Genomic DNA, 27397 nt, shown 5'->3' with positions numbered 1-27397 from the left:
AAAAAACAACTAAGTGTGGGGGATAAAAATGTATAATGTGCTTTATCATGTTCAGCAACACCTCTTACAACTTCCCCAAAAGTTTCATGTCAATATCTTGAGAAGTTTCTGTTTGATTTACAAAAATGAATTTAAAATGTTCAGAGTCACCCCACTTTCAAAATATCATAGGTAAATGAAAAAATTAAAGTTGTGACAACATTACATGAAACAGTTATGAATTAAAAACCTTACAAATGTGACACTTGTGGTGTCTGCTAATTAAAATTACACATTGTATTGAGCTACCAAATGCCCATATTCATAGAGAACTCTGCATATCTTTTGAGAGGAATTCTGATTTAAATTTTGTGCTTCATGTTTCAGAAGGAAACAAGTGGAAGCAAAAAATGGATGCAGCATAATGCCCTGGTCTTATATGTACTTTCCCAGGAGAAATGATCAATATTCAGGAATATGACAGGAGCAGTCATTTGAAGTAAAAGCAAATCCTAGTAAATATGTAGTCTAAAAGCCATGCAATAAGAGCTATGAGCACTTGGTGAGTAGAAAAGATGTGTTTCACAGTAGCATAGATGAACAGTAATTTAAAGCTGTATTTACAAGGCACAAGTTATTTTGTCATATAATTATTCTGGAATCAATAACTGCAACTGAGGATTACAAGAACTTACTATACAATATAAGGAAAGGAAAGTAGAAACTACAAATCAGTAAAGGAGAAATTCATAAAATGTGCAACATTTATTTTGAAGTCTGCTGAACAATGATAAAATTTTTGATGATCAACCAAACATTGGAAAGAACTCTCAGAGAATAATACCTAGTATAGCATTTCCAGGATATGCAATGGTATCTCATGACATACATTCCACAAGTTATCAAAAGCTTTGAAAGTATTTATGATACATGACACTCAACCATCACCCACAACTCATGGAGACTAGTTGAACTAACTTGAAAACACAAACATCTTGCAGGTGGTGAACAGAATGTTTCATCCCATCTGTTTTCTGACATCCTCATTCCTGAACATTGCAGTGTACCAATGTACACCATGACCCATCAGTCCAGGCAAGCTTTTCCTTGTTTAAAGTGTCCAGCAGTGATGTGTTGTTTTGTTAGCAGAGGTCTAAGTGTAATGCAGAGATTTAAGTACCACATGGCAAGAAGTTTTTTGTGGATGGTGCAGCTGTTTACTAGTTCATGTTGTTCAGCAAGTGATTTGTTATGAGGTGGCCCATATATCTGTTGTTACAATGGATGATGGTTAACAGTGGCCTCTATCATCATCTCATTACCTACAGAACACTGTGTGGGTCATTCTTTTCCCCAAACTGAGGTACTCAAAAAATGCTCTTTAAATTCCAACTTTGTTAGGTGAGTCTTTAACTCTACATTGGGAATGTTATCTAAATAATGTGATGTCACTGAAAAAATAAAGACACTTGATGAATTTCAAATGAGTCAGAAATTTCAGAAAAGAAAAATGATACATAAATCATATGAAAAAGATCACATATTTGTATCAGAGCAGTCAAAATTATCAGAGCAGTCAAAATTGTAAAATAACCTATTGTTAGCAAAATTAAGTGAAAATATTAAATAATTTGTCACAAGTAGTCAGTTATAAAATTGTCCAAGTAAGATTAAATGTATTGTAAATATAATTTCAAAAAAAATAAGAAATGTGTTAACTGTTGAAAGCTTATAAATGTAATCACAGATATAACTGCATGTCCCAGTAGTGTTTCAGTCTTTGTCTCAACTGTTCTTTTGATTTTGTCTACAGAATCTCATGCTCTACCCACTGTTGCCTTCAGTGTCACCGACAATGCAACAGAAGCTGATAATGGCATGTGGTTTTAGTAATGATTTTATTCCCTTTTTATCCTTATATAGATAGCTGTGTGGCAGATTTTATAGTGTGTACAATGATTCTTTGTAACCTCTTCTTACCTACTTATTGCTTGAAGAAGTCCCCTGGCTGGTCAAAACCAGTTACAGGAATGTGAATTGCTCATGTGGTTATGTCATGGGGAAGAAACATTGCCACTTGAGAACATTACTGGTAACTCAGTATATGAAGCAGTCACACTGCTAGGACCAATGGTCTAGTTGACCAAAATAAAGTTCTAATTCACATTATTAATGAAATAGTTGCTACACACTGTAAGAAAGAAAACCTACCAAATTGGAGTACTCTGACCAGTGCTTCCTTGTCAAAAGTATAATTTTTGCTTGGGGAAGAGTTGTGAGTGTGTGTATGCACAAACAATACTTTTACCTATCCTATATTTTGAATCCTTGTACCGTATTCCCTATAATTTTTCTTGTTACTTTCTCATACATTAATATGAGGAAGTATTGTAACAGTGCAATAATTTGAATTTGTGATTTCAACAGAAATACATATTTTGTGGTCCACTAGATATGGTTTCACTGGTTTTGAAGTGGTATCTGTGTCTGTCTGTCTGTCCATTAGTGCATCTGTAGTTTGTGTAAGATATTACCTGGTTAATTGTAAAGTTTCTTTTAACTAATCAGTAAATATTCTTTTTTTAATTTCTCTGAAAACAATAAGACACAGGTGAAATTTGGATGCTGTAGTGTCCCAGCAGTTCACTATTGTGTAAGGCAGGGTGGAGCATGATACTTGTATGAAAATCTTAACCTGGGAATACTCAGAAATTAAATGACATCCTGCTTAAAAATTTCTCTCTCTCTCTCTCTCTCTCTCTCTCTCTCTCTCTCTCTCTCTCTCTCTCTCTCTCTCTCTCATGAACAGTAGTCCTAATTCTTTTTATCTGTTGTTTTTTGATTAAATGGATTACTTTGACAGAATTATTGGAAAACGTACTGTAAAATCAGAATGGTTCCATAAAGATTCAGCAATGGTTTCATGGTTTATGAACAGGGACAGAAAAAGTTTGCAAGTGAAGTTTTTGTGTTGTGCGTACAAACACTTTTCATTTTCTTGGGACCTTAGCACTACAGAGGAGCAGGATTCTACTGAGAAGCACAGAGAATAACGTAATATGAAACCGAGTTCTTCACAACTACATTTGTCTTCAGCCCTTCCTGGATCTGCATGTAGCAATGATGGTGTAATTTGATCTCCCAGAGCCACCAATGATTCAGATTTATTCTGATAGGCAAAATGCTTCAAGAGCAGAATTAATCTGGTCTTTTGAAAATGATTGAACTTTGCTGTTCAGCAAGCTTGTGAAGATGGCAAAGAAATCTTTGGTACAATATTTCCAAGAAGTGTTCCTTCTTACTTCATCCATTCAAAAACAAACACAAGATACTTTGTATGTGATGATTTAGCTGCAGCATTGGAGGAGCACATTTCTCTTTATGTTTGGACAAAACTGTGATTGCAGCTCCAGAGAAATAGCTTCAAACTGTAGCTGAATACTGGTCTGATTCCTAACAAATGATTATGAAATGACATCCACCAACTTTCTTCATTGCTAAAGTGACTACTTGTAATATTTACTCCAAGTTGAAATGAAGCCTTGGATAATGCCCAGCTTTCTTGGTCAAAGCTATTGATGGTAGGTTGTGATGTATCCAGTACTAACAAAACTGTGAATCATCTCTTGAATGATTCTCTAATCCTGTTATGAAGAAAACAGCTGATTGGTATTGGTGCATGTAACATACACATCATTCATAATGCATTCCAGAAAAGATTCCACACTTTGGTGAAAAAGCTTCAGATATCACCTTGTTTCCCTGTAATTTGTTTGATGGCCAAACATCTCAGTAGCAGATTCTGAAAACATAAAATCAGATATGAAACTTCCAAGGCATTGGTTTTTGGGACATGTTTCCTCTAGATGGCTGATATTAGAACCAACTGGAGAGAGACATTTATACCAATGATCAGCTGTTGAAAAATTCTTTCTTCAGTTCATACCCCAGAAAAAAGGAAACTGATGAGTTCTGTGAAATACAAAAATACTGTTAAACTATCAAAAGACAAAACTACCAAAGCAGAAATTATGTTTGCTTGTGCAAGTGCTTATACATGCTCAAGATTCACTGTTTTTTTTCTGAAGAGAGATCCTTTAATGCATCTAATCGATAATGGCCTCACAAACCTTGTCAGAACACTCACAAATCGGTTTTGTGTTTTTGCTGCTCCACTGAGTCTGGAAGCATTTGGTGATAATATTACTTGCCATTCAAAAACATAGTGTTCAATAATAGAAAAAATGAATAACTCAAGAAGCTAGGTGCACAAGAAAGAAGCTATATTTACATGTGAGCTAGAAAGCACTGTGTGTCTGCTTGTACACATATTTTGGAAAAGTCTTCGGATTAACCTGCATTGCGGCGTCTTCGATGTTTGCATTCTCTGAAGAGGGTGAATGAAGGATCATACAAAAACATAGAAATTAGGTGCACTTCTTCCAACTGAGCACATTGAATATGGACTTGTTGATGAATGGAAACTATTGACATTATAGAAAGAAAAATGAGGTAGTAACAAGAACCCAGCTGACATCTACTGGAGTCTTCTTTTTTTAAGAGAAAACAAGTACCCTACTGTTATGAAAATTTTGAAGACTGCAATTGCACTCTGAAATGTCAGTGCATATGTAGAAACTGATTTTCACTATTTGGGAAGATCATGAATTAGGACACTGCAGATATGTGTGAAAGTACATTGAATGCTCATTTGACTGTTAGAAATGCTATAGTAAATGTGTTTGAGGGGGAGGTTCACTTTTTAATTATCAGTCAGAAGCTTCTTCAGTTGGCATTCAAAGCTGATGTCAGATACAAGCAATACTTTGAATATGAGAAGAGAGTGGCTGTGGGAAACAGGAAACAAGAACAACAGGAAAAAGAAAACTTGTTGCAAGCAAATATGAAGAGTAAGTTTGAAAAACAAAAGTAAATATTGAACAGGCACTGAAGAAAATGAAAGAGGAAGCAAAGGAAAAAAAGATTCTCGGTAGATTATTGGGTGGTGCAAACATGTGCTTAAAAGAAGTAATAAATAAAAAGGGCCTGGTGGGAATTAGTGTGGCCCAAATAATGTTGGGAAGTGTTACAAAAGCAGTTTATATCCAAAAACACTGTTATTCCAAAGAAGCAAACACAAAATGAGACTAATGAAAAAATTTTGTAAAGAAAGCTAGATGATTTTCTACATTACATTTCAAATTAAAAGTTGTAAACATTTTGTGTGTATTATTCTGAAATCAGTACTGTATAGCTGCACTTTAAAGTTTTATGTGATCTTTGTTATATTTGTGCTGAATCGGAGCATGTGAGTGTTATTATGATGAAGTGCAAATTTATTATTATATGTAGTTTTGTAATAATTTTATATGTTGATTACAATGAAAACACTAAATAGGAATAAGTTGGCTGACTATGAGGTTGGTGGAAGCCAGATAAAAAAATGCTATTGACCCTTCTTTTCTAATGAGAAATTTGAGTCCGTATTTAGTCTGCCTTTTACGGAATCAGTAAAGCTACAGTTTGTAATCAAAATCTAACTTTAACTTTAGTCTTACGTTTTGTTTCCATCTGTGTGGTTATGATAAAATGCACTGATGATGTGTACTTTTCCCATTCTGTGCCTGTGACGGTGACTAGTTATGCGAGACACCCAACTATTCCTTTTGTTGTACCAACAGACATGTTCCATCTTGAAAACAGTAGATATTTCTAATTTAACTGCTCATTAGTGTAAATTGACACACTGTATGCGAATGAAGTTTCTAGTAAACCACATATAAAGGAAACTCCATGTAGGAATACTAAAAATGTAGGAAAAGATATATTGCTACTTACCATAAAGAAGGCATGTTAAGCTACAGACAAGCACAATTGAAAGACACTTACACAAAGTTTTCAACCACAACCTCGACCAGCGAAAGAGAAATAGAGAAACACACTCCATCCATACACACAAGCAAGCACAGCTCACCAACACATGACCGACAACTCCAGCAGCTCATGCCAGGGCTGGCCTGAGCTGCCACAGTTGGCAGTTATGTGTGGGTGAGGTGTGCTTGCTTGTGTGTATGAATGATGTGTGTCCGTTTCTCTTTTTCTGATGAAGGCTGTGGCCAAAAGTTTTGTGTAAGTGTCTTTTAATTGTGCCTGTCTGCAACGTAATGTATATTCTTTATAGTAAGTAGCAATCTGTCCTTTTCCTACTTTGTTGAAGCTACATACAAGCCATGTATGTTTAAAAAGACAATTTAGTGGCATACCTATACTTCCAGATGAGATGTACTTATCCCTCGTTGTGAACTGCTTGGCTTCTGTCAATGTGCTTGTACCTAGGTGATTGCCAGCTTTAATGACACACTCATATGGCTCTCCATATTTCAGTCCTGTGATCAAGAGGCTGGTAGACTTGGTATCATTCTTCATTATAGTCCGAGAACCAACTTGCTTCCAGAAAACCCTAAAACACAAAACAGCATAAGCATTAAATGCACACCTGACACACTGGAACAGGTAATGACATAAAATCAGAAAGCAGAACTTGAGGTGAAAGATAAAAAATTTGTGTCAAGTTATAACTCATGAATATCATAAAACTGGCTTTGATAGAAAAAGAAAATAACAAGGAATGCTATAATTTGATGCAATTAGAACACAGTAAAATTCTTCAAGTAAACAGCAATGAAACTTAATGCTAATTAACTTCTTTATTTTGCAGCTCTTCTTTCTGTATCACCCTAATTTATAGTAGTCTAGAGAAATTTTGGCAGTGAATTATATATCTCCTGACTAAATTAATTTTGTCAATTTACCTGTACATTTCTACAGTATTTGGGTTCTTGACTGGAGGATCCCACTTCACAAGAACAGAGTGTGCATCAACCAATTCAATTTGAATGTTCTGTGGAGGGCCAGGAAGGCGTCCTTCAAAAGCAAAAATGTCATTATGAATAATAATTTTATTTATTCATGATACTTACTTATTAGATGAAATAAAATTTAAGGAATATCAGTCTTGAATAGCAGAGACATCATAAAGTTAAAATCTCAGTTATTAAAAAATTGTTATCTCTTTCAATCAACCAGATCATTATCCTGGAAATTTGGCCTCTTCTCTAAAATGATTTTTTATGAGATGAGTTGTCTATTCCTGTCTGTTTTCTATTTGTCAAATGATAATTTCATTTTAATGACCATTCTTCTTGTAGATAAGCATACTGGACAAAACATTTATCACCTAGAAGAGAAATCACACAAACACCATGCAATACCACCTCTAGCCTTGATAACGGCCTAAATTCAGTGAAGAAGAGAGTCCCCAAGGTTCTTCAGATATGCCATATTCAGCTGAAGCCACTCATTGATGATTATAGCTCATAGACCTCCACAAGATTGTGGGGACATTGATTGCTATGTTTCACCCATTGTTCCAAACAGTTGCAGACATTTTCTGTGTGATGAAGATATGTAGTTTTTTGAGATAGTCGGGATTCATAGGGAGCCTGGGTGTTCATCAGACCGGAAAGACATGTGTGCTGCCTTGTGAACCCAGCTATTGTCATCTTTGAAGATGTGTGTCTCCACAGCATACTCCTCATGAAGATGTAGGAGGAAGGGCAACAATTGTCTCCTAAAATGTTTTTGTTCATATCCACAGTAACCTGCATGAGTGTGCCCAAGGTGTGGTATGAAAAACACTCATGAAACATGGCAGAACCACCTTCAAACTGAACTGCACCCTCAACACATTGCAGGTTAATGCTTCATGAGCAGTCATTGCACTTGCTGCTTTGCATAATTTGATAAGAGACAAATTAGTGACTCATTGGACCACACCACATAGCTCCAGGCATCTACTGTCCAGTTTCTGAGACATGTAGGTATGTGCTACCACGAGTAATGGTTTTTTTGTGAGTGAAAAAATGAACTGCAAAATTTTGAAATTTGTATGTCAGGTATTGTTTGTTTTTAATAGATTTCTGTAGTTCTAAGAACTGATATCTCATTATTCAGTAATATAATGGACCATGTCTAAGTTTTGAAGGCTGTGGGCTGTGATTTGGAGTTTACACATTTACAGTAATTCACGAGAAGATAGAAGTAAGTGAAAGCTCAACTATGAGTTACATAATTCTACAGAATGTTTCACAATTTCTATTACAGGCTTCTATGGGTTGTAGACAGGATTTAGTGGATATACACTGCCGGAAAAAAATTGCAATACTTAGGAGGAGTTTTGCGACATAAGCAAGAGTTGGTAGGCATGTTGCTACATCTGAAAGATGGTGTCTACTCAAATTTCATGCCATTCACAAGAGTGGTGTTAGCAGTGCCACTATGAGGATGCATATCAGGTTTGCTTTTAACACACACTGTAATGATCAGTTACCTTTCATACTGGATATGGTGAGTTGATGTTAGTCAAAAGACAAGGCCGCCATTATGAACATCTCACCGAGTTTGAAAGAGGTCATGTAATAGGGCTGCAAAAAGACAGATGCTCCATCTGCAATATTGCAGAAAGACTTGGCAGGATATAGCCACTGTACATGATTGCTGAGAGATGCGGTCATGAGAATCTGTTATCGCAAGATGACCAAGCTCTGGATCGTGACGTGGCACTACCGAGAGGGAAGACAGTCATGTTTGGCACATGGCTCTGGAACAACATACTGCATCTGCACCAGGAATTTGAGCAGCAGCTGGCACCACAGTCACACAACAGACTGTTACAAATTAGTTACTTCAAGGACAGCTCCAAGCCAGATGCTCTGTAGTGTGCACTACACTGACCTAAGACCACTGCCATCTGTGACTTCAGTGGTGTCAAGCGAGAGCTTATTGGAGGGCAGGGTGGAGGTCTGTTGCATTTGTTGATGAAAGCTGGTTCTGCCTCGGTTCCAGCAATGGCCATGTGTTGGGTTGGAGAGAGAGAGAGAGAGAGAGAGAGAGAGAGAGAGAGAGAGAGAGAGAGAGATTCAGTTCCCAGACAATGTTTCATTGGCAATAACAATAAACAAAGCTCAAGGTCAGAGAGAGGAAGGAAGAGGACATAGACAGAGGGGGAAGGGGGGGGGAGATATTAGGGCATACATTCAACTCCATACATATTTAACAATTGTGAAGCACTGCCAGGTTTGCTAGTATCTGTATACATCCAGACTACTGTTATTTTATCCTTGTGATTACTACTTAAGATCCATGATGCTGCAGAATTTTTCAATGAGTATCATTTCATGAGGACTCTGGTCCAGATGCTCACAAACTTATCATCTGCTGAATTAGTCAAATTAGTCATAAAGGTTATATCTATAAATATACCACATATGCTAGAGGTGACAAGAGGAACATAAAGTGACCTCAGATATTTTGTAAAAGTGTAGGAGTGCATTTCTTCACTGTTTAGTACAATGATGTGAGTGCTTATATGAATCAAGAGAGGTTACCACAGTTGTCAAGATACTGGGTTTGAATTTATGTTTATTTAGGTTTCTGTAACTTATTAAATCAATTGAGATGAATGCTTGGGAGGTCCCTCCAACAATGTCTCAGCTAATCTCCCAATTGAAATAGTACTCGTATCTCTAAGGACACTGACATATCATTAATTTGAACCTTTCTTCATTTGTTGTTATAAATTAGTGTGCATATAAACCATTCCTTTCTCTCTGGTGTGTACACAACTTTAGATTTCCTTGTATGAGGCACAGTAATGGAGTCATGCGTGTTGCTAAGACATTAAGTCCAAAAAGGTTCAGTTAAGATAGCTGATGCCTATGCTTTACGTATACACAATAAAAAATAAACTTATTAAAATATTAGAATTCACATAATTGTGTTGTTCTCCTCAGGGGCACTTTTTACCTCTGTCCTCATGGAAACATGCCATAATTTGCTTTGTATAAGACAAGACACAAAACTTGTTGTTGAAAAGTGGTTCCCCTCGACACCAATCGAGGCATCGCCTTGGCACTCCCCACTGTGCACAGCAACTTCTGTGATCAGAACCATCTGAAGTAAAACCAAATAAACATCATTAGTGACAAAATAGAGTGGACATGTTTTAAAAGATATTTAAATATGATTAACAGAAAGTATTTACCTCTTATTTCTGGAATCGGTGAGTCTACTTTGAAACTAATTAAATTCAAGTGACTAGCAAGCTTTTCTATTTGTGTAATAATAGTATTAAGTATAGATGAATCAAAACTGTTTCATGGCAGATAATTCATTGTTCAGTAGGATGGAATTTTGTGGATATAATTTTACTTATTCTGTAGGTTTTCAAGGGCAACAGTGATATTAACTGTATTGCTTAAATATGATCATCACCAGATCTAGTTATGAGAATGAAGAAGTGTGTAACAGTTTCAAGAGGACAGTCCTAGCATTATTTTCGTGTATTTGTTCTGGGAAATACGCTCCAAAAATAGGCACAAATGTCAAAAGGAGACATTATACCACTGCATACTCTAATAGCGATAAAACATGTTCATAGCACTGACATTACAGCTACATAGTATATTAACATAAGACAAAAATCACAATTACTCCATGAAAATATATTTACAGTGTAGCAGAAAAATATCAAAGACAGTTCAAAAGCTCCCAAGAACAATTACATGATGAGTCCTTACTGTTACACATTCTGAAGTAAAAACAAGGACAGTCACTCCACAGGAAGAACAAATGTTACGAGTTTAAACAGTGGAAAATCCAGGATGGAATGTCAGAATATTACGAAAAAGAAAGTTGCTATTCATCATATGACTGTTGACGTGCGTGTGTGTGGGGATTCCCCCAACAAAGGCATTGTTGGCCAATAGCTCATTTTGTGACAGACTTTTTGTTGTACCTATCAGCAACTCAACATCTCTGCTATAAAGTGAGTAGCAATTACCCTTTTCAAAATATTAGAGTGTAATGGCCTCTTAACAGATTTTGGAAGGCTGCATAGTAAAAAGCTTTTCTATAAATGTAAATACTTTAAGGATTGATTAAAGGACATTTTTCACTGTTGGTGTTAAAAAAATCTCATAGCAGGGCAAGTCCTTCCCAGTTTTAAATAATATATCATGGCCTGCTTTTAACAATGCTGATTTGTGCACACAGTCTGAATTGTGATATGAAGTTGTGTGTATGGATATTAGTTGGATGAGTCAATGAACTGAAACATATAGAAAGTATATACTGAATTCAAATATAAATCTTATAACTGCCTTATGAATAAAAGAGTAGCAGGACCAAAATATTTGGACATGTCTCATGAAGCTGTACAAAATGTTGCTCAGTTTTCATGCAGTCTAAAAGAGCAACTACTTAGGGACATTTCTGGGAGTTGATACAAAAATTATGGGTAATGACTGCAAGTGCAACCAAAGGAAGGAACTTGAATATTTGAACAAAGTGTTATTTTGTGGTATAATGTTATCCTGACATTCAATATATAAGAAAGTTTCTTCACTCAGCGATGAAGCACAGATTATAATTGAAATGAAGGAAATTTAAGCAATAATAAAGCTTGAGTTATTCAAGAGAGACCACCACCAACACAACCTTCAACTAATGTTAACACATCCAGAGATAGCATAATATTACATTTGTAGCATAAGCTAATGAACTATTCCAGCTAAGTTCCCTTGTCTATCAAATTGTTCATAAAATATGACAGGATATATGTGTATAGAAAGTGAGACAGCTTAATGGAAGCAAATAATTGAGGTTTTACAGTATGACGAACATGATTGCGCTCCTGACATAATTTGTTATCCCAGATTCTGCAGTTCAATACATATGATCACTGTACATTCTTCTAACAAAGATCTATATGTTAACAGAACATATTTTATTTCTGGTCTGAAATATGTACAAGGTGTACAACTTTGCTTCTGCCGTTTTTTTCCCCAACATTTGAGGTTTTAATGAAACAAATTGGTTACACATATATCATTCAAAGTATTTTCCATCACTGGCCACTACTTTCTCCCATCTTTTGGGCATCCACATCAAAAAAATTGTTCATCTTTTGAAGTGATCGACGAATGGATCCAGTTTGTGACTTCTTCATGAGATCAGAAGTGTTGGTCAGCCAGGCCATGCGCCATTGTTCTAAACAGGTGATAGTCAGAGGGAGTAATGTGGTTGGGGTGGGACTTCCTATTTTAACATTTCCAAGTACTTTTTGACCACTTTTGCAACATGGGGTCAAGCGTTGTCATGCTGCAAAATCACTTTATCGTGCTTCTTGCTGTATTGCAGCCGTTTGTCTTTTAATGCCCTGCTCAAACACATTAATTGCATTCAATAATCAACTTGGTGAGTATTTCACTTGGTTTTAACACCTCATAGTACACAACGACGAGCTGGTCCCACCAAATGCAGAGCTTGACCTTGGAGAAAGCTTGGCCGTTGACGTGGAAGCATGGCCAGGATATCCTCATGATTTTTTGCATTTAGGGTTATCTTAATGAACCCATTTTTTGTTCCCAGTCGCAATGCAATGCATCAATCCCTTCCATTTTTGCCCCTGAAGCAAATGTTCACAAACACCCAAACACCATTCAATGTCTCTTGGTTTCAGCCCACACGGGACCCAAGTTCCTTCTTTCTGAATCATGCCCATAGCTTTGAGACATTTTGAAATGGCTTGCTGTGTCACTCCCACTAAATGTGCCAATTCTTCTTGAGTTTGACGCGAGTCTTCACTCAACAATGTCTCCAATTTTGCATCTTCGAAAACATTCTCTCTGCCACCACTATGCCGATCTACGACGTTAAAATCACCGTTCTTGAAGCATTGAAACCACTCACGACATGTTCTTTCACTAAAAGCGTCCTTACCATATGTAACTGAGAGCATTTGATGAGACTCGGCCATTGTTTTCTTCAAACTGAAACAAAACAGTAACACGTCCCACAAATGACGAGAATTAGGCTCGTAAACTGACATTTGCAATCAAGAACAATTTTATGATGCAGACACAAGTTGACTAATGTTTGAATGAGGTTATGTTGACTGAGGTCCAAGCTAACTGCCTGACATCTGCGGCCTGTTTCTTTCGACCACTGCTTATCATTGTCGCTACCTATTGGCAAACAGTGGAACCAAAGTTGTACACCTTCTACTAAAATTAAGATTTACTTATCCAACAAATGATGGTGTTGGGACATTGTTATGACTGACATGTAAGACTGTTAAATAATTGTTAGAGAAAAAGGCAAAACTGTGTTGCATGACTCAAAATCATATGTTTTTCCATCAGAATACTCAGGTTGTTAACTATTTTAATTACTGCAGCTAAATTTCTAATATTACATTGTACTGATAAAAACCTTACCAGCTGCACACTTCATCAACTTGTCAAAATCATTAATGCACTCTGGTTTATCAATTACAGCGTCAATGTCTAAGTAAAATGAGCATGCTACCATACAGCTTGATGTCACATTTTGTTCAATGCAGCATTGTGTCACATTGTTGCTGGCAGCCTGTAAAATGTTTAAAACACATAATTTTTAAGTTTACACAGAGTGACTACACTATTTTACCATATCTATGTGAACATAAAATAATAAGTGGAGGCAATGTATATGAAAATTTACAGGAGTGGCAAAACAAAACCACAAGAAAGGTGGGATCCCTATTGTCTACGGAAATTAATTAATGTGAGATGACTCAGACAAATTATGCAGCTGATAATGCAGTTGTAATCCAACCACCATGTTAACTGCACAAGAGATTAATTTTGGTGTATTTTGTGGATGTAGTTTTTATTTTTGTGCAAGCTGACTGCTGTTATCATGGCTCAAGGTCACCTAGTGTGTTGAAGATACCACATGTTATGTGGATTCAGACTGCTGGCACTACGTTCCAGCATGTTACAGCTTAATGTTCTAGAGTGGGCTTTAATTCCCACATTGTTAACAATGATAAAATGTTGAAATTGCAATCACAATAAATATTTTTAACAGCCATATGTGGAATGACTACTTTCTGTAATTACATTTAGACTGTATCCTCTTTGAAATTCTGCAATGAGATTAAGTTAGTAGAGCGATAGAGAGACAGCGATAGATAGATAGATAGATAGATAGATAGACAGACTGACAGACAGACAGACAGACAGAGAGAGAGAGAGAGAGAGAGAGACAGAGAGAGACAGAGAGAGAGAGAGAGAGAACACCAAGGGGGACGGGGGGTGAATTTGAAGTGATTATAAGGCCTCAGAAAATTCTGTAGCAGTAATCTTTCTGATATCTATTGTGAAAGGATGAATTCCAGCACATCTTCAAGGATTCCATCATGGCATTAAAAAAATATGAAAGAAATGGCCAGTGATGTCTTCTCTTAAATGTTCTGCACAGTCTTGATTCTAAACTGGTAACTTCAGTGAACTTAACAGTGTTTAAATATATCTTCAGTGTTGTGATGGGTAGCTGTTACACAAATACATAATCTGCAAGTATACTGACATAGTGGATCCAATTTCATACTATGCAGATGGAAGTAATTGGAAAAAGATGTCAATTTGAATATGCACTAAATTATTTCATGAAGGAAAAACTTGTAACCCCTCATTGAATTAGTTACCATTATACATGTATGTTTTTTATTGTGTGTTCTGTAGTGTAATCAATTATTAACCTTGAACTGAGAAGCCTGAATCATAGAAAAAAATGCAACATAAGTGCAAAAAGAAAAAAAAAGAAGGTATTTACCACATTTCGTATTCTAACAGAAACAGGGCGTGTTTTGCTTCCAAAGGCATTCTCTGCATGGCAGAAGTAATCCCCTTCATCTTCACTGCCAATTTTGTGAATAGTAAGTTGCATTATATATTTATCTTCCTCCTGGAACAAACAGGACAGAAAGACCATGTAAGTAGAGAGAAGAAAAAAATGAAAGACAAGACTGAACACTGTCTTAATGTCACTGGTCCACACTTCTTTTTATTAGTGCAAAATGCACGCATGCACACGCGTGCGCGCGCGCGAACACACACACACACACACACACACACACACACACACACACACACACACACACACACACACACACACACACACACACACACACCCACACACACACACACACACACACACCAAGGAAACAAGACAGTAATGCAGCATTAGTGAGCTTGTTGTGGTTCTGGCAGGAGAAGTAGTGTATGGCACACAGTGGAACAGAAGAATGAAGCGGGTGTGGTGTGGGGAGGAGATGGACACAAGGTAGAGCAGAAGAAAAGTGGGACAGGAGAAAGAAGTGTGCTTGTAGAATAATGGAGTAAAATATTGGGAGGGGGATGTGGAGAAGTAGGAAAGCATGGTGATGTGGATGGAGGTGGGTTTGGGATAGCAAATAGTGGCGACTAAGGGCAGGATTGCTGGACCAAGGGATATGTTATAAGGACAATTCACATCTGTGAAATTTGAAGAAGCTGATGTTGGAGGGACAGGGGAGGTTCAGATGGCAAAGGTTGTGAAGTGCCCATTACAGTCAAGCAGGTTGTGCTTAGCCACTGGATGACCACTAATTCAGCTAGCCATATCCACTTAAAATGCTATATAATAGTTGTAGCACAGGTGATGTATGGCATGATGGCCTTCATAGCTGGCACTGTCTCTGGTGGGATATCATATTCCTGCAGCAGAAATGAAGCAGGATGTGCTCAGTGGGCCTTGTATCAGTGTCTTCCACAGGGGTGAGACTCCTGAGGAAAGAAGTATATGTGTGTGTGTGTGCGAGTGTTTTTTTGTGGAAGAACATTACATTGATATGGCCACTCTGTGGACTACAGTGATATGAAGATTTTAGCTTCCATCTCTTGGAAGCCATGGAGATTTGATTAGCAGATAATTTAATAAATTGCAAATAATTTGGACAAGTTATGCAAACCAGCCCTTCCAATAATTAAGCTGCAGAGAAGTTTCCATGGTGTTGCCACAACCAAAGATATATTTGAAAGGTTCTGACCATTTGAGCACTTTCTCCACCTGTTACAGGGGCAGACATTATAAGGTACACTTCTTTGCTGCTGACCAGCACTCGTGGCTTGAACTTGCATGTGCCATACCACCATGGTGCAGCATATAAGGCAACTCTTGCCACCTCAGCTTCTATCTCACTCTGAGGATGGCCAGAAGATATGCAGCCAAGATGATGATATGTAGCCAAGATATCAGTGGTAGAGTTGGAATTGGCATGGCTGCTTGTGCAAATGTAATATGGTATGAATCTGTGGTTTGCTCCACAAATTTCTGAGCATTGGACGAAGAATAGTTCGGGTCAGTTTATTGTGAATGTTCCTTGATTTAGTCGATCTGATTATTCATTATGGCATGAAAAGCTGAAAATGTACAAACAATTGTTTGTTTACATGATACGCTTGTTAAGAAGTTTTGAAACTGTCATAAGCTACGCAAATGCTGTGATCGTTTCAAACTCCCAACAGGTGGAGTTGAAATTGGACAGTCAATATTAATCATCTATACTGCATATTCTATGCCCTGGAAAATCCTGCTATGTAACTTAATGTATGGTTTCTTGGTGCAGAGTTGTGAGAAAATCCAATATTAACTATGAATGGCATGATTGCTGCTGTTCTTTGCTGTCTGCTTGTTACATCTACTGTTGCACAAGTACTCTTCATGCCATTGTTCAATGCATGACAGAGAGTACTTAGTACTACTTATTAGCAATTTTGTGTCCTATTCCATTTGCATACTGAGTAAGGAAAAATAGCAATTTGTAAGGGGTGACCAAAAAGTTTCCATTCAAAGGCCATGTAGTCCACAATCAGCATGCCAATCAGACAAAATCACCATGAGCAGTTATCCCAGTGATGCACCAGGTCGAAGATACCTGCTTGGCAAAACAATGTGTCCTGCTCTGTGAAGGAGTCTGTAAATGCCTACTGCTCATCCTTGTACAATAGGAATTGTTGACCCTTCAAGGCATTTTTTAAGGGCCTGAAGCCAGATAATCATGTGAGGAGAGATCAGGATTATTGGTTGGGTGCTCTAGTGTATTCCACTTTTGAGGTTTTGTAACTTCTGAATTAAGGCATAATGTGGACTTGTATTACCGTGAACTTGGCGCACCATTCCACAATATAGATTTTTGACAGACATGCTGTCCCATACAGTTCTTCATTCTCTGATGGATGTCTACCAATGTTTGTCCCTTGGCACCCAAGAAAATAACAACAGCACTTTGGACCTGTTTACCACAAGCACATCTGAAAGACATAAAAGCCATGCCAAACTAATCCCTTTCCTACATGTTGGTGCTTTTATTCCCTCATTGTCGTCATGTTGTGTTGCATATATGCCAAAGCAATGCCTTCAAACAAAAGCTTCTTGATAGCTCCTAACACAAGCTTATGTATCTCTTTCTCTTATCTTATTCTCATAGTAACAGCACAAGATATATGACAGTGTCAGCAGAACTGTAGCATGTTCTTCCTTGTTAAATGCATTTCTGAACAAATCTCACAGCTCAATTTTACAGTCCTTTTGCTTGTTTTAATTTAAATTCACCTTCCACTGTTATGTTCTACTTATCTGGTTCGAGATATTGTATAAGAAATGTAGCACCAGGAAGAATGGTGCTTGCATGAAAGAAAATGCAGCATACAAGAGCATTAGTATGCTGGAATATGATGGGATATGCAAAAAATAGTTTTCCATACAGCACTGATTAATTAAACTTCCATGACAGATGTGATATCGCAGTAAGTCTGGTTTACTTTATTTGTGCTGAGAGATAATGTAAATGGCAAATGTGTTGTCTCTGGCTGATATATCACTGTCTTTCTACATTAAAATATGCATCATTCATGCAAATTGATAACAGAACAGGAAAGGTCTAAGTTCTGTACTACAAACTCCTGCACTGCTGATTTCGCTTCTGGTTTAAAGAATTTATGTTGCTGTCACGTTATAGCCTGTACTCACCTCGAACATTACCCACTGAAATCAAAACTTCAGAATAAATTAAAGTACATCAGTCACTGCTTTGTCAACAATAATGTCTTGTACTTCAGATTAAACCAAACAGTAATGCAAAAATAGCAATGGATTACTACATACTTAAGTGGTAAATAAAAAATTATTATTCATAATTATATAACAGAACAATCATGAAATGATTATTATTACTGTTAAAAGAAGGTGAACTATGATGTCAAAAACTAAATTTGTAATAAAATAAAAGGTAGGAGACAATTATCATCCCATATAAAAGTATCGCCCTCCATGAACATTGGAATTTACTGAGGTTTGCTGGCTTATATGGCTCAATGATACTTATAGCCATGTGTAACCACAACAGGGGTAAATACACTGAGGTGACAAAGTCATGAGATACCTGCTAATATCATGTCAGACCTCCTTTTTCCCAGCATAGTGCAGCAGCTGGATGTGATATGGACTCAACAAGTTGTTGGAAGCCACTGCAGAAACACTGAGCCATGCTACCTCTATAGTGTCCTCAACTGCAAAAGCATTGTTGATGTAGGATTTTGTGCATGAACTGACCTCTCAACTATGCCAAATACATGCTCAATGAGATTCATAGTGGGCATTTTGGGTGGCCAAATTATTCACTCGAACTGTCCAGAATGTTCTTCAAATCAATTGCAGACAGTTGTGGCCCAGTGACATGGTGCATAGTCATCCATAAAAATAAAGTCCAGGAATGGCTACAAATAGGCTCAAAGTATCCAAAAATAACCATTTACAGTCATATGATTGGTTCACTTGGACCATAGGGCCCAGTCCACTCCATGTGAATACAGCCCCCCAGCTTGTGCAGTTTCTTGTTGACAAAATTGCGTCCGTGGCTTCATGGAGACTGTACCACACTCGAACCTTGCCATCAGCTCTTACCAACTGAAACTGGGACTCATCTGACCAGGCTGCAGTTTTCCAGTCTTGCGTCCAGGCAAGGTGCTACAGGCGAGGTCGTGCTGTTGGCAATGCCACTCACATCGGTCATCTGCTGCAGAAGCCCATTATGGCCAAACTTCACTGCAAGTCCTAATGTATACATTCATCATATGTCCCACATTGATTTCTGTGGTTATTTTATGTAGTGTTGCTTGTCTGTTAGCAATGACAACTCAATGCAAACGCCATTGCTCTCAGTTGTTAAGCGAAAGCCATCGGCTACAGCATTGTCTGTGGTGTGAAGTAATGTCTGAAATTTGGTATTCTCAGCATGTTCTTGACTCTGTGGGTCTCAGAATACTGAATTCCTGAATGATTTCCAAAACGGTATGACCCTTGCATCTAGCTCCGACTACCATTCCGTATTCAGAGTCTGTTAATTCCTGTTGTTGTTGTTGTTGTGGTCTTCAGTCCTGAGACTGGTTTGATGCAGCTCTCCATGCTACTTTATCCTGTGCAAGCTTCTTCATCTCCCAGTACCTACTGCAACCTACATCCTTCTGAATCTGTTTAGTGTATTCATCTCTCGGTCTCCCTCTACGATTTTTACCCTGCACGCTGCCCTCCAATACTAAATTGGTGATCCCTTGATGCCTCAGAACATGTCCTACCAACCGATCCCTTCTTCTGGTCAAGTTGTGCCACAAACTTCTCTTCTCCCCAATCCTATTCAATACCTCCTCATTAGTTATATGATCTACCCATCTAATCTTCAGCATTCTTCTGTAGCACTACATTTCGAAAACTTCTATTCTCTTCTTGTCCAGACTAGTTATTGTCCATGTTTCACTTCCATACATGGCTACACTCCATACAAATACTTTCAGAAATGACTTCCTGACACTTCAATAAACACTCGATGTTAACAAATTTCTCTTCTTCAGAAATGCTTTCCTTGCCATTGCCAGTCTACATTTGATATCCTCTCTACTTGGACCATCATCAGTTATTTTTCTCCCCAAATAGCAAAACTCATTTACTACTTTAGGTGTCTCATTTCCTAATCTAATTCCCTCAGCATCACCCGACTTAATTCAACTACATTCCATTAGCCTCGTTTTGCTTTTGTTGATGTTTATCTTATACCCTCCTTTCATGACACTGTCCATTCCGTTCAACTGCTCTTCCAAGTCCTTTGCTGTCTCCGACAGAATTACAATGTCATTGGCGAACCTCAAAGTTTTTATTTCTTCTCCATGGATTTTAATACCTACTCCAAATTTTTCTTTTGTTTCCTTCACTGCTTGCTCAATATACAGATTGAATAACATCAGGGACAGGCTACAACCCTGTCTCACTCCCTTCCCAACCACTGCTTCCCTTTCATGTCTCTCGACTCTTATAACTGTCATCTGGTTTCTGTACAAACTGTAAATAGCCTTTCGCTCCCTGTGTTTTACCCCTGCCACCTTCAGAATTTGAAAGAGAGTATTCCAGTCAACATTGTCAAAAGCTTTCTCTAAGTCTACAAATGGTAGGTTTGCCTTTCCTTAATCTAGCTTCTAAGATAAGTCATAGGGTTAGTATTGCCTCACGTGTTCCAACATTTCTATGGAATCCAAACTGATCTTCCCCAAGGTCAGCTTCTACCAGTTTTTCCATTCGTCTGTAGAGAATACGCGTTAGTATTTTGCATCCGTGACTTATTAAACTGATTGTTTGGTAATTTTCATATCTGTCAACACCTTCTTTCTTTGGGATCAGAATTATTATATTCTTCTTGTAGTCTGAGGGTATTTTGCCTGTCTCGTACATCTTGCTCACCACATGGTAGAGTTTTGTCAGGACTGGCTCTCCCAAGGCTGTCAGTAGTTCTAATGGAATGTTGTCTACTCCGGGGGCCTTGTTTCGACTCAGGTCTTTCAGTGCTCTGTCAAACTCTTCACGCAGTATGGTATCTCCCATTTCATCTTCATCTACATCCTCTTCCATTTCCATAATATTGTCCTCAAGTACATTGCCCTTGTATAAGCCCTCTATATACTCCCTCCACCTTTCTGCTTTCCCTTCTTTGCTTTAGAACTGGGTTTCCATCTGAGCTCCTGATATTCATACAAGTGGTTCTCATTTCTCTAAAGGTCTCTTTAATTTTCCTGTAGGCAGTATCTATCTTACCCCTAGTGAGATAACCCTCTACATCCTTATATTTATCCTCTAGCCATCCCTGCTTAGCCATTTTGCACTTCCTGTCGATCTCATTCTTGAGACATTTGTATTCCTTTTTGCCGGCTTCATTTACTGCATTTTTATGTTTTCTCCTTTCATCAATTAAATTCAGTATTTCTTCTGTTACCCAAGGATTTCTACTAGCCCTCATCTTTTTACATACTTTATCCTCTGCTGCCTTCGCTACTTCATCTCTCAAAGCTACCCATTCTTCTTCTATTGTATTTATTTCCCCCATTCCTGTCAATTGTTCCCTTATGCTCTCCCTGAAACTCTGTACAACCTCTGGTTCTTTCAGTTTATCCAGGTCCCATCTCCTTAAATTCTCACCTTTTTGCAGTTTCTTCAGTTTTAATCTACAGTTCATAACCAATAGATTGTGATCGGAGTCCACATCTGCCCCTGGAAATGTCTTACAATTTAAAACCTGGTTCCTAAATCTCTGTCTTACCATTATGTAATCTATCTGAAACCTGTCAGTATCTCCAGGCTTCTTCCATGTATTCAACCTTCTTTTTTGATTCTTGAACCAAGTGTTAGCTATGATTAAGTTGTGCTCTGTGCAAAATTGTATCAGGCGGCTTCCTCTTTCATTTCTTCTCTCCAATCCATATTCGCCTACTACGTTTCCTTCTCTCCCTTTTCCTACTACCGAATTCCAGTCACCCATGACTATTAAATTTTTGTCTCCCTTCACTATCTGAATAATTTCTTTTATTTCATCATACATTTCTTCAATTTCTTTGTGATCTGCAGAGCTAGTTGGCATATAAACTTGTACTACTGTAGTAGGCGTGGGCTTCGTGTCTATCTTGGCCACAATAATGCATTCACTATGCTGTTTGTAGTAGCTTACCTGCACTCCTATTTTTTTTATTCATTATTAAACCGACTCCTCCATTACTCCTATTTGATTTTGTATTTATAACCCTGTATCCACCTGACCGGAAGTCTTGTTCCTGCTGCCACCAAACTTCACTAATTCACACTATATCATACTTTAACCTATCCATTTCCATTTTTAAATTTTCTAAGCTACCTGCCCGATTAAGGGATCTGACATTCCACACTCCGATCCGTAGAACGCCAGTTTTCTTTCTCCTGATAACGACGTCCTCTTGAGTAGCCCCTGCCCGGAGATCTGAATGGGGGACTATTTTACCTCCGGAATATTTTACCCAAGAGGACGCCATCATCATTTGATCATACAGTAAAGCTGCATGCCCTCGGGAAAAAACTCCTGTCATGTGGCCATAAATACATTGGAAATCTTTTCTCCATGACTAACCTGAGTACAAATGACACCTCTGCCAATGCACTGACCTTTTATACCTTGTGTACGCATTACTAATGCCATCTGTGTAAGTGACTTTTGTCACCTCAGTGTATGTGGAGAGGCCAGAATAACCTGTGGCTCTTTGAGAGAATTTGAAAGTGGGAATGAATATGTTGTAGTTAGATATTGTGGGAATCACTGAAGTGAGGTAGTAAGAAGAACAGGACTTCTGTAAGGTGAGTGCAGGGTTATCAATTCAAAATCAAAGAGGGGAAACGGGGAAGTAGGCCTAATAAGAAAATAGAAATACAGGTAAGCTACTATGAGCAGCATAGTAAATGCATTATTGTAGCCAGGAAAGACTCAAAGTCAATACCCAGCACAGCAGTACAAGTTTATATGCAAGTAGTTCCACAGATGAACAAGAGATTGAAAGAATGTTTGATGAGGTAAAAGAAATTGTTCCAATAATTAATGGGAGACTAAACAATAACTTTGATGGGTGACGAATTCAAAAGTAGAAAAAGGAAGAGAAGGAAAAAGAGTAGAAAAATATGGACTGGGCAAAAGGAATGAAAGAGGAAGACAAGAGGTAAAATTTTGTGCAGAGCAATATTTAATCACTGCTAATACTTGGTTTAATAGTTTGTGAAAGAAAGCTGTATTTATTGAACAGCTTGGCGATACTTGAAGGTTTCAGCTTGATTATATAATGGTAAGACAGAGCTTTCAGAATCAGGTTTTAAACTGTAAGATATTTCTAGAAGCAGATGTGGACACTGATGATAATTTGTTGATTACGAAGTGCAGATTAAAACTGGAGAAACTACAGAAAAGTAGGAATTAAGGAGTCAGGACCTGGATAAATTGAAGGAACCAGTGGTTGTTGAGAGTTTCAGAGGGAGCACTATGCAAGAATGGTGGTCAGAAGCAGGGTAAAGGAATACCATATAAGACGAACTGGTAGCTTTGAGGGATAAAATAGTGAAGGCAGCAGAGTACCACCATGGTAAAAAGACAAGGCATAGCAGAAATCCATGGCAACATAGAAGATATTGAATTTAATTGATGAACAGAGAAAATATAAAAATGCAGACATCTCAAAGATGAAACTGACAGAAAATGCAAAATGGCTAAGTAAAAACGATAGAGGGTAGATCCAAGGCCATAGAATCATGCATGACTAGGGGAAAGATATATGCCATCTGTAAAAATATTTATAATAACTTTGGAACAAAGAGAAACATTTCTATGAACATGAAGAGCTCAAGTGACAAGCCAGTAGTAAGCAAAGAAGGGAATGCTAAAAGGTGGAAATAATATATATCGGATCAATATAAAGGAAGCAAACTTGAAGAGAATGTTATAGGAAGAGAAGAGAAAGCTGAAGGTGAGATGGTAGCTACTGTGAGATGAATCTGACAGGGCACTGAAATTCCTGGGGGGATAAAAAGGCCCCTGGAGTATATGACATACGCATAGAATTATTAAGAACCTTGGGAGAGCCTACCATGACAAAGTGTTCCCCCAGATCTACAAGATATATGAAACACAGGAAATACTATTAGACTTCAAATAAAATGTAATAATAATGTAATAATTCCAAAGAAGATAGGTGCTGACATACTTGAATACTACCAAGCCATAGTTTGATGGTCATGGTTGCAAAATATTGGCACAAATTATTTGCAGACAAATGGAAACACTTGTAGAAGTTGACCTCTGGGAAGGCCAGTTACAGTTCTGGAGAAATGTAGGAACACACAAGGCAATATTGACCTAAGTCTTATCTTAGACGACAGGCTTAAGAAAGGCAAAACTACAATTCTATTATTTGAAAATTTAGAAAGCTTTTGACAATGTAGACTGGATTACATTCTCTGAAATTTTGTAGGTAGCAGGGGTAAAATACATCAAGCGAAAAGTTAACTACACTTTGTACAGAAGCCAGGCAGCCATTACTAGAGCTGAAGTGCACAAAAGTGAAGCAGAGGTTGAAAAGGGAGTGGGACAGAGTTGTAGTCTATCCTGATATTATGCAAACTGTAGACTGAGCAAGCAGTAAAGGAAACCAAAGACAAGAGATGGAGAAGGAATTATAGTTCAGGGAAAAGAAATAAAAAATTTGAGGTTTTCTAGTGACATTGTAATTCTGTCAGAGACAGTAAAGGACTTTGGGGAGCAGTGAATAACATGGGTAGTGTCTGGAAAAGCAACATATATATATATATAAAAAGAGGAGTGTCTGTTTGTTTGTAATTCATAAAAATCTACAGTTTTATTCTGATCTTGATGAAATTTTGCACACTTTACCTTCAAGACAAGAGGAAGATCACTGCCTATAGTATAATATTTCTACCCAATCTGCTAATGAACATTTGTGCAGACATTGGCTATATATTTGTAACAGGAATAGTGGAATGTAATCAAATTAAATCAGGTGATGCTTAGGGAATTAAATTACTAAATGAGACATTAAAAGTAGTAGACGAGCTTAATTATTTGCACAGAAAAATAATTTATGACGGCCAAAGTAGAGAAGATATAAAATGCAGATTGGCAACAGCAAGTAAAGCATTTCTGAAAAAGAAGGCATTTGTTAACATTTAATATCAATTTCAATCTTTTTGAAAATAATATTTCTGGTGTGTAGCCTTGTACAGAATTGAAATGTGGATGATAAGCAGGTCAGACAAGAGAATTGAAGCTTTTGAAATATGATGCTATATAAGAATGCTGAAGATTAGATGAGTATACTGAATAACTAATAAGGAAGTCCCAAACAAAATTGAAGAAAAAATAAATTTATGGCACAACTTGATTAAAAGAAAGGATCAGTGGAAAGGACAAATACTGAGGCATCAAAGAATCAGTTTGATAGTGAAGGAAATGTAGGATGTAAAAACTGTAGACAGACACCTAGCAATGAATACAGTAAGCAGAATCAAATGGATGGAGGTTGCAGTAGCTATTCAAAGATGAGGAGGCTTGCGTAGGATAAAGTAGAATGGAGAGTCACATCAAGTAAGTCTTTGGGCTGAAGACAGTAGCAATAACAATAGCAACAAAAACAACTACATAAAAGTACTTAGGAATATCAGTAATTTGCTCTATCAAATTGAAAAAGATATCATTCAATTTTATTTTGTTTTATTGTTATACTTATGTTTGTTTAAGTTGTTTTTACTTACATCCTTCACTGGTTGAACATTAATGTTATACTTTCCACCTTGTATGACAGGTACACGTCCCGAATGATCACGCCAGAACATTGTTTTTGGCTCTGGATGAGCGTCTATTGTACATTCAAGAACAACAGAATCTCCAAGACCCGCCATAGTTATTCCTGATGCTGTTATTTGTGGGGGATCTGGAACACAGAAAAATTAATTGTATGTTTTCACTGAGTGTTATGAATTCTGTAATATTGTCTCAGTTCATGTGCACCATGTGAACAAGTCTTACAACCAAAGCTCATTTATAGTAGTATCTTTTCTCTTACGACTAATTGTTATCTTCCTAGAGGCTTGCATCGGCGTTCCATATCCATTATCAGCATAACAAGAAATTTGGTCCATGTCTCTTGTTACATTATTCACCACAGTGACCATGTGCCGTGTTACTTCTTGTCGTACAAGTCGACCAGAAATATAAAGTGATATTGTTGGCATTGGTGTTCCCATTGCAATGCATAAAATAGTCATGCTGCTGCCTTCAATAACCAAATTGATGGGATGCACAGTTGGTGGCTGTAATTAAGCAGAAATTTATAAAAATCAAGATTAGTTTCACATGTGAGTATTTAAATTATTGACAAGAAGTGAATGGAAACACATAAAAATGTGTTATTCTTACACAATATTTAGGTAATTTCTATGCTATCCACAAGATTTTCTGTAAATTTTGCAGAAACTAATTCCTATTTTTCAAAGGTATTGTTCTTCTCTCAATGATTGTTAACCATAAGCTGGTAGTGACCTGCTATGCTAATATCATATGAATTGTATCGAGTTTTAAGCATATGCAAAATTGCAATATAATATGTTAACAGAAAGAACTTGGTGGAATGTAAAGAATGTGCACCCATGAGCTTGTTCTGGTGTTACAGGTGAGTTGCATATGGTACACAGTGGCATGGATGAGTGGAATGGGAGGGAGAGATAGAACATAAGAAGAGAGAGACTGCAAATAGGAGAATGTACTATAAGTCTAGAATGAATGAAGTTGGGTGGGGACAGGAGCTAGTGCAGATTGCGGCCAGGAGGAATCAAAAGATGTATTGTAAGGATAGTTCCCATCTGTGTAATTCAGAGGATCTGGTATTGGGGACCAAATCCAAGTGGCGTGGATCATGAAGCATCCAAGTTTAAATTGAGCATATTGGGTGTGATCAGCAGCATATTCCATCGCGAAATTGTCCACTCTGTTCTTGGTCACAGATTGACAATGGCGTTCATTTGGGTAGCCATTTGGCTGATGGCCACAACCACATAAAAGGCTGTGCAGAATTGACAACATAACTGGTATACAATATGATTGGTTTCTCCACTGACCCTGCCTGTTATGGAGTAGGATATTTCTGTGATTGGACTGGGACATATTTCATACATCGGGTGGACTGTGGAATACCACATTGGGTAGGTTTGGAAGAGTTGTGGAGTGGATGTCCCTCATTTCCAAGCGTGATTACAAGTAGTTGAAGCACTGGCAATTGATATGGTTAAGTTGTCTGTTTGATATAGTTAAGTTGTCTCATCCATGGTGACATTAGGTAATAAAGGAAAATGTTCATTCAAAGAGGGTGGTCAGAGGATTAGGAACTTGCATAGATTTGGAAAGGGAATTCAGTTTTGTATTAGGTTTAGAAGGTGGAGACTGTCTGTAAGGCCATAGTGAGACATTCAGCATACTGGGCAATGGACTGCTCATCACCATAGATGTACCATCATTGGATACCAATGCTATATGGGACAGACTTTACATTGTGGAAGGAATTGCAGCTCCTCTGTTAATGGTTACTGGGCTTGT

General features: G+C 37.5%; 1 protein-coding gene across 6 annotated transcripts in view; it reads right to left on the bottom strand.

Moving 5' to 3' along the window:
- The window catches only part of LOC126457029 (Ig-like and fibronectin type-III domain-containing protein 1), a 1179953-nt gene that overhangs the window by 14835 nt on the left and 1137721 nt on the right, over nt 1-27397 (bottom strand). For all 6 annotated transcript variants that reach the window (XM_050093007.1, XM_050093006.1, XM_050093012.1 and 3 more), the window contains 7 exons: nt 25872-26118; nt 25561-25739; nt 14698-14829; nt 13317-13467; nt 9844-9990; nt 6792-6903; nt 6243-6439 (listed from right to left, as the gene is read on the bottom strand). In XM_050093007.1, coding sequence (XP_049948964.1) covers nt 6243-6439; nt 6792-6903; nt 9844-9990; nt 13317-13467; nt 14698-14829; nt 25561-25739; nt 25872-26118 — 1165 coding nt within the window. The remainder of the gene's footprint in view (nt 1-6242; nt 6440-6791; nt 6904-9843; nt 9991-13316; nt 13468-14697; nt 14830-25560; nt 25740-25871; nt 26119-27397) is intronic.

This window comes from Schistocerca serialis, chromosome 2 (assembly GCF_023864345.2).
Source record: "Schistocerca serialis cubense isolate TAMUIC-IGC-003099 chromosome 2, iqSchSeri2.2, whole genome shotgun sequence".
NCBI classification, from domain to species: Eukaryota; Metazoa; Arthropoda; class Insecta; order Orthoptera; family Acrididae; genus Schistocerca; species Schistocerca serialis.
The sequence above is the reverse complement of the archived record's forward strand: the minus strand, read 5'-3'. Positions and strand labels throughout refer to the sequence as shown.